At 51.0% G+C, this 8340-nt stretch overlaps 1 protein-coding gene and 1 long non-coding RNA gene across 9 annotated transcripts in view; one reads left to right on the plus strand and one right to left on the minus strand.

Annotated features, from left to right (window-relative positions):
- LOC138825454 (ATP-binding cassette sub-family A member 17-like) overlaps positions 1 to 6205 on the plus strand; it is a 64968-nt gene extending 58763 nt beyond the window's left edge. For 6 of the 8 annotated variants that reach the window (XM_070020039.1, XM_070020040.1, XM_070020038.1 and 3 more), the window contains 6 exons: positions 282 to 476; positions 2703 to 2890; positions 4438 to 4608; positions 4865 to 5055; positions 5238 to 5311; positions 5766 to 6205. In XM_070020039.1, the coding sequence (XP_069876140.1) occupies positions 282 to 476; positions 2703 to 2890; positions 4438 to 4608; positions 4865 to 5055; positions 5238 to 5311; positions 5766 to 6047 (1101 nt within the window). In that variant the 3' untranslated portion in view covers positions 6048 to 6205. Of the gene's footprint in view, positions 1 to 281; positions 477 to 2702; positions 2891 to 4437; positions 4609 to 4864; positions 5056 to 5237; positions 5312 to 5765 lie in introns of those variants that run through there. The other 2 variants (XM_070020042.1, XR_011371403.1) reach the window with 2 other exon arrangements.
- LOC138825456 (uncharacterized) lies at positions 70 to 5424 on the minus strand. Its single transcript, XR_011371404.1, has 3 exons — positions 5286 to 5424; positions 4389 to 4631; positions 70 to 143 (listed from the first exon to the last, which is right to left on the minus strand). It is a non-coding gene; the product is annotated as an uncharacterized lncRNA (long non-coding RNA).
- Positions 6206 to 8340: the final 2135 nt, after the last annotated feature.

The raw sequence follows: 8340 nt of genomic DNA on the forward strand, positions 1-8340 counted from the left end.
GAGTCCTGGTCTCACAACAAAAAGAAATAATTTGTTGCATCTGAGACAGAAGGGGGAAGGCCTTACCTTAGGGAACTAAGTTCTTTAGATGCATGAGCAGCAGGAAGGGAGAAAGCCAGAGAGAGCCCTGCTGGGAGCAGTGTCTGAAAGGAGAAGGCAAGTCTGAGCCTGGCTACAGAGAGGTTACCTGGACCCCAAAGGCAGCTGGGATTTGCCAGAATGCGTGTGCAGCGACCATGGCTGGCAACCTCCTCACTGGGTCTCCTGTCTGTGTATCCCAGGTCTATGATGTAAAGGTTCCCCTGCTAGCTGTGAACAAAGTATCCTTTACCGTTCAAGCTAAAGAATGCTTTGGCCTTGTTGGCCTCAACGGAGCTGGAAAGACTTCCATTTTCAAAATTCTGACAGGACAGAAGCCCGCCACTTCTGGGGATGCCTTTGTCAGGAGCCTCAACATCAGCTCTGAACTAGGGAAGGTGAGTGTGGCCCGAAAACAGACATGGGTGGTTGACAACAGGATTCAGGAGCAGGGAACTAGAACGGGCCTTGATCTCTCGAGCTATTTACCCAGCACTTTTTTTTTTTTTTGGCCGTGGGGCTTGAACTCTGGGCCTGGGTGCTGTCCCTCAGCTCTTCAGCTCAAGGTGAAGAGCCACAGCGCCACTTCTGGTTTTCTGGTGGTTAATTGTAGATAAGAGTCTGATGGGTGCTGAGAAGGTGGCTGAGTGGTAGAGTGCTTGCCTAGCATGCATGAAGCCCTGGGTTCAATTCCTTAGTACCACAAAAACAAAAAAAAAGCCTGAAGTGCTGAAGTGGTACTGTGGCTCAAATGGTAGAGCACTAGCTTTGAGCAAAATAAACTCAGGGACAGTGGCCAGGTCCTGAGTTCAAGCCCAAGACTGGCCAAAAAAAAAAAAAAAGGTCTCATGGACTTTCCTGCCTGGGCTGGCTTTGAACTGCAATCCCCAGATCTCAGCCTCCTGAATAGCTAGGATTACAGGCATGAGCCACTGGCACCCGGCCCCAGCACTGGGTGCTGGAATCTTAATAGGCTTCCAAAATGTCTCTACTCCTTGCCACCCCCCTTGCCATGTTTTCTGGGTAGTAAGAAGCACATGTGCACCTGCTGTTGAAGACACCATCCAAGGTGCCCATGGCAAGTGTAGTTCAAGGATGCTCTGCCTCCAAATGACCATCCAGTCTGTTCTGTTGGTGCTGAAGACACCCTAGTAGAGATGACTCAATTCTGGTCTGTATCTTCCTTAATGTTTCTGCAGCATTCAGTAATGGCCAACCTTTTCAAAACTTCAAACTCAAGCTTTGTTCTGCTTATTCTGTAGCTTTGGTCTCTCCTTGATCTTTTTTTTTTTTTTTGGGTCAGGTCGTGAGGCCTGAACTCTGGGCCTGGGCGCTGTCCCTCAGCTCTTCAGCTCAAGGCTAGCGCTCTACCACTTGAGCCACAGCGCCACTTCCAGCTTTTTGTTTTTTGCTTATGTGGTGCTGAGGAATCGAACCCAGGGCCTCATGCATGCAAGGCAAGTGCTCTACCACTGAGCCACCTTCCCAGCCCTCTCCTTGATCTTCTTTATCAATGACACTTCTTTCTTAGACTCCTCTGGTAGACATAGTTTTGTTTTGTGTTGTCATGTTGGGTTTTGTTTTGAGACAATGTCTTGTTATATAGCCTCAAATTCACAATCCTCCTGCCTTTGCTTCCCAAGTACTACTATTACAGCTCCTTTGGCAGATATTCATCTGGCCTGGTAGGTCTTGGTGTCACTGAGAGTTGTTCCCACTTTCCTTCCACAATCCTTATGTGGGCTGGCCATTTATGTCACACTGGTTCTCATTACCACCAATTTGCTAATGTCTTCTAAATAGTCACAAGTCCAGTCCAGTTCCAGACCAGTGTTTCAGACTGTAGAACTCATCTTTCATAACTGTGTGAGCCAGTCCACGTGACCTCTTTCCATATGCTATGTATGTACTGTATATAAAAGATGCAGTGATGATAAAGTTTACTCTGTGTGTGACGGATGTGCTGAAAGGAGACAAAGTAGTATTTGAAACCCTAGTAATCTGCCTACTAAAAGAATGCATTAAAATAAATCAGTAAGCTAGCTGCCGGTGGCTCATGCCTGTAATCCTAGCTACCCAGGAGGCTGAGATCTGGAGATCAAAGCCAGCCCTGGCAGGAAAGTCCATGAGACTCTTATCTCCAATTAACCACCTGAAGTGGAGCTATGGTTTAAAATGGTAGAGCGCTAGCCTTAAGCAAAAGAGCAGCACCCAGGCTGTGGGGCTGAGTTCAAGCCCCACAACTCTCTCTTTCTGTCTGACTCTCTCTCTCTCTGTCTCTCTCTGTCTCTGTCTCCTTTCTCTGAGTTCCCTAGGAGCATTTTAATGAAACTTCAGAAAACCAAACACAAAAAGAAAATCTAAGGAGCCAGAAATAAAAGGTGGGTCAAGTTCATGAGAATAGCAAGTACACTGAGATCTGGCCTCTGAACAGAAACAAGGTAGCAAGGGCCACATCCTGTATTCCTCAGCATCATTATTATGCTGGAGCTACACACGGCAGGTTTGGGTATTGGCAGTGTAGAGGCAAGAGCTGGACTGAAGTAAGACCACGGGAGACATGGGGAACCTGGCCAGAAGAGGCTGCATTCTGACATGCCTCCCTCTCTGGGCTGTGTTCTCAGGTGCGGCGGTTGATTGGTTACTGTCCTCAGTTTGATGCCCTGCCAAACTTCATGACAGGCCGAGAGACACTGGTTATGTATGCCCGGATCCGAGGCATCCCGGAAAGCCACATCAATATCTGTGTGAACCAAATTATTGATGACTTCATCATGCTGATGTATGCAGACAAGCTGATAAAGACTTACAGGTGAGAAGCGGGACTTCCCCCAGCTTCCCTGCCTGCAGTTACAAGATGAGCTCTTGTTCTCATCACTGGAGTGTGGGTCCAGGCCTATCCACTCAGACATGACTGGCTACAGTTTCTGTTGAAGGCACGCATGGCCTGCACTGGCCCAACACATCACTCCATCTTGGTCCTGAGGAAACTGGGGAGCTGATCAAGCCAGAGGCAGTACCTATAGTTGAGAATAGGCAAAGGGCACCACACGTATTGTACCAACAGTGAAAGCAGTCCATCCTTTCCTCCACTTCATGACAAGCTTTCCATTTTTTAGTAGGTTTGTATCTCCTGAAGACCTTCCAGACTTCCATTGCCAGAGATAGAATATCCAACTCCATCTATCTGTTAGCTTGAGTTTCAACAGACGCTTCCTTGTATATTTGAATATCAAATGAATTTAAATTTGCAGAGTTTACAATGGTAAAATACATAATAAATGCTTTGTGAATATAAAAATGAATAGAGTGAAGTGGTGGTGCATGCTTGTAATCCCAGCATTTGGGAACCTGAGGCAGGAGGATCAAAAGTTCAAAGCAAGAGTAGGCTACATAGTAAAACTCTGTCTCAGCTTTTTTTTTGTCAGTCATAGGGCTTGAACTCTGGGCCTGAGTGCTGTCCCTTAGTTCTTCAGCTCAAGGTGAATGCTCTACCACTTGAGCCACAATGCCACTTCTAGTTTTCTGGTGGTTTGAGATAAAAGTTTCATGCTTTTCCTGCCTGTGCTAGCTTTGAACTACGATCCTCAGATCTCAGCCTCCTAAGTAGCTAGGATTATAGGCGTGAGCCACCAGCATCCAGATGTCTCAACTTTTTTTTTTTTTTTTGGGTCCGGTCGTGGGCCTGAACTCTGGGCCCGGGCGCTGTCCCTCAGCTCTTCAGCTCAAGGCTAGCGCTCTACCACTTGAGCCCCAGTGCCACTTCCAGCTTTTTTCTTTTTGCTTATGTGGTGCCGGGGAATCGAACCCACAGCCTCAGGCCTGCAAGGCAAGCGCTCTACCACTGAGCCACCTTTCCAGCCCCAGATGTCTCAACTTTTTAAAACATTACATAAAGGGTCAGGAAGGTGGCTCAGTGGTAGAGCGCTTGCCTGACACGCATGAAGCCCTGGGTTTGATTCCTCAGTACCATATAAGCAGAAAAAGCCAGAAGTGAAGCTGTGATTTAAGTGGTAGAGTGCTTTGAGCAAAAGAAGTTCAGTGCCCAGACCCTAAGTTCAAGCCCCAGGACTTGCGGGGGCAGGGGCAGGAGCGGGGGGGGGGGGGTGCAGTTGGGAGAAGGAGAGGAGGATCGGAAGTTACATAAAATGGTCCTATATCCTTGTTAGCAGATTGGGAAGTGCCCCTCCCCCCCCCCCCCAATATCCCTCAAAGAGACTCATTGACTCATGTTGGAGGACATGGTTTAGCTCAGTAGCCCTGCAGGGTATAGTAGAAGGAATAGTAGGTATTTGACCAGCAGGACTCACCACTGCAGATGACCATTCTTCATGACTCCTCCTCCCCCTCTCCCATCAGCGGTGGCAACAAGCGAAAGCTGAGCATTGGCATCGCCCTCATTGGAGAGCCTGCAGTCATCTTCCTGGATGAGCCGTCCACTGGCATGGACCCCATGGCCAGACGCTTGCTGTGGGACACAGTGGCCCGGGCCCGGGAGTCTGGCAAGGCCATCGTCATCACCTCCCACAGGTAGATCCTGGGTCTCTCTGTATCTGTGGAGAGCCAGAACAGGTGGCTGGGAAGAGGTCGGGGAGCAGAAGACCTGTTGGCCGTGGGCACAGACTCAGCCAGGATATCCCCCAGGCCCTGCACAGGGTCTGCGCTGAACACGGGAATCAGGAATGGGCTGGTCTAAGAATCAACATCCCTTCAGCACAGGCCCTTCACACCCGGGTGGGGGTCAGCCTTCCCCAGCCCCGAGTCACACTTGTGTCCTTCCGCCCAGCATGGAGGAGTGTGAGGCGCTGTGTACCCGGCTGGCCATCATGGTGCAGGGCCAGTTCAAGTGTCTGGGCAGCCCACAGTACCTCAAGAGCAAGTTTGGCAGCGGCTACTCCCTGCAGGCCAAGGTCCACAGCGAAGGGCAGCAGGAGGCTCTGGAGGAGTTCAAGGCATTCGTGGACCTGACCTTCCCAGGTGTGTGGGGGTGCCTGGCAGTGCTCTTGGGTGGCCCTGGGCCCTGTCTGGACCTGCCAACTGCTGTCCAGAGTCTGTCCCACACGCCTGGCCCTGACATGAGGACCATGGTCCTGTCCCCCAGGCTGCCCTCCCTGTTCCTCCAGCCCAGCCATCACTGACACCTGGTCTCTTTGGTGCAGGCAGCGTCCTGGAAGATGAGCACCAGGGCTTGGTCTGTTACCACTTACCTGGGCACAACCTTTGCTGGTCAAAGGTGAGTGTCCCTCTTATTTCACCCACTTCTTGGGCACCTCAGTCTGTCTCTCAGGTAGAAGTTGGCTGACGTGCCTTGATGTCAGGTGTGTGCTGATGTCTCCATGGCCATGTTCATGCAGATTCCTAGACCATAATCCTCAGATGTTAGCTTCCCCCTCCCTTAGGCTTTACAAAGCAGAGAGCAGCCCACAGAAGGTACCACATGACCAGGCTCACATAGCAAGCCAGGCACCCCAGGTCAGCCTCTGCCTTTCTGGCAGAGTCCAACCCTGGGATCAGACAGCTGAGTTCCATGGACTGACTTCTTGAGAAGTGCTATCGAATACCAAAGAGAAGGAACAGCCTTTGGATGCCTTGTTACAAGCCCAAAGGTTGGCCCTGTCCCCACCCTACGGACATCCTAGCACCTATAGACCAGCCTGTTTACAGTAGCCTCCTTCTCCCTTCCACAGGTGTTTGGGAGTCTGGAGAAAGCCAAGAGAAAGTACAAGTTGGAAGACTACTTCATCAATCAGGTCTCCCTGGAGGATGTCTTCCTGAGTTTTACCAACCCTATACAACCCACTCAAAGAAAAGACCAGGCGCAAGCAGGCTCCTCCCTCTCACTGCCTCCCCCGCCACCTGCTCAGCCCTCCTCACCTTCCTCCTCACAACTTTCCATCTTCTCCACACATCTGTTTCAGCCCCCCTTACATCCTCCCCCACTCCCTTCCTCAAACACTATCCTACTATAATAAAGATCCTAGTGCAGGTCAGCTCAGGTGTGCATGGCCTGCCGTGGTTGTAACAAAAGGGTGACCATAGACCAGGCTGGACTGCATTTGAGTGGAATCTCACAGAGTCCATGAATTCTAAATCCACACGTGTTTTCAGGTTGTGGTGTTTCTGAAGGTAGGAGGAGAGAACATATTTTTGAATTTTAGTAGCTAACATTAGTCTTGGTGGGGGGGAAGGGGTGATTGTCTTCCTACCTCTCCCTTTTGCCCTTCCTACTTCAACCGTAGTGTCCTAATTCACCCTATGAGAAGACAGCATATTGACACATTTACTAACCTAAATAATAGTTTTTCAGTATTTCAATATTTAGAATAAAAAGCAATGTAGTTCCTTGAGCCCCACTCTAGATCTTCTGAGTTAGAAGCTGGGGGGGGGGAGGACCAGCAAGCCACGTTGTCATTAACCCCACAACAAGTGCTCAGATAGCCCCAGTGCGGCAGCCATGTCGCAGCTAAGCTTCCCACTCCCTGAGCCCAAAACAGCACTTCTCGTGGCCACACCAAATGTCTTCCTGGGCCTTTTTTTCCCCAAGTTGGCTGCTCTGTGGCGTTTTCTGTGGGAAAAAACTCCCTGGGCCTCCACCCACTCCAGGCTCCTCTACTCTGAGTGATGGAGGTCCTCAAGTTCCAGACTCTTATTTATTGAGTTTGTTTTGGAGACAATGTTTCTCTATGTAGCCCAGGCTGGCCTGGAACTCCTTCAGCCTCCCCAGTGCAGAAATCACTATACCAGCAGGCCTGGTCCTATTTTTCCTTACTATAATCTTTGGACTGGCGGCTCTTCTGGTCTTTGCTTCGTTATTCTGCCAGAAATTTCCCTGAACTCCAAAGAGTTGAGGTTTTCCCGAGTTCTCTCATATCTCGAGGCCCAGTGGGAAATGGACACATGTCACAACTTCTAAGAGTGACCCATGCCCCAGTTTGGCCCTGAGGACCCCACTGCTGGAGGCCCTGGAAGCATAGCTGTAGCATCATTATAGTTGTAGCCAAGAGAATACCCAATTCCTACAAAACACAGCACAGAGATAGGCATCCTCCAGTTCCAGGCCAGCCTGAGCTACGTAGTAATACCCTCTCACAAAAAGCAAAAAGGACTTTTTGCCTCAGAATAAAAGAAAATGAATAGGGTGTAAAGAAAAAGATGGGAGCCAGGTGCTGGTGGCTCATGCCAGCCTGTGGTCTAGCTACTTAATCCTAGCTACTCAGGAAGCTGGGATCTGAGGATTGGTTTAAAGCTAGCCCAGGCAGATAAGTCTGTCAGACTCTTATCTCCAATAAACTACTCAGAAAAGGCCGGAAGTGGTGCTGTGTGGCTCAAGTGGTAGGACACGAGCCTTGCGCACAAAGAGGCTCAGGGACAGTGCCAGGCCCAGAGTTCAAGCCTCAAGACTGTCCAAAAAAAAGGTAGAGGTTGATTTTGCTAAGTGGAAGAACACTTGCCTGGAAAGTGCAAGTCGCTCAGCCCTGCAGAAAAGAAGGTAGAGCTGAAGGCACATGGAGGGGCTCTGCGAAACCAAGGGTGCTGTTTATCACTTGTTGAATTTATTAATCTCTTCTAGACACTACCAAAAGCAAACATTGGAAGAGTATTTCTGTTCTGGGGACCAAGTAACATGCAAGGAAGGAGGGCAGCAACAGTGAGGACAAAGTGAGGGAGGAGAAGTCTAGGATCCCACCTCCAAGTCCTCCCTCTCTCTGTCCTGGGAACCAGGAGCATGGAGGAGGGGGCCAGCCTGAGCTGTGCAGGGAAGAGTCGCACCTCCCAAGGACCAAGTTCTGCTTGTGGGGATCCCTGGGGCTCTCCTGCTCTCTGGGTTGTGAACACCCGTTTATTTCCCTCCCTCCTGCTGCAGCCTGCTGGGACCTGGACACCCAGCACCCACCTGTGTTCCCAGCACAGGCCAGGTACCCCGGGGATTCAGAGAACACAGAGGATGGGGGTGTGGGGACAAAGGCTGGCCACATCGCGAAGAAGGGGGAGCCCGGGCTCAGCTCCCCTGCCGTCCCCAAAGACTGTCTCTTCCTTGGGTACAGAGTCTATGAAGAGCTGGGGCGTGGGGCGCCGGGGAAGCTGAACCCACAGCCCAGCCGACTGCGCCCTTCCCGGGGCGGGGCCGGGCCTGCAGGCGGCGAGGACAGCGAGTGTGCCGGGCGGGAGGCGTTCCGCGGGAGCCCACGGAGACAGGCCCGGGCCTTCGTGCCAACGCCCGGCGTCTCGACACCGGGCCCGGTTCCCGGAAGCCGGCGGCAG

The sequence above is a fragment of the Dipodomys merriami genome, unplaced genomic scaffold, assembly GCF_024711535.1.
Source record: "Dipodomys merriami isolate MVZ:Mamm:240054 unplaced genomic scaffold, mDipMer1.0.p SCAF_137, whole genome shotgun sequence".
NCBI classification, from domain to species: Eukaryota; Metazoa; Chordata; class Mammalia; order Rodentia; family Heteromyidae; genus Dipodomys; species Dipodomys merriami.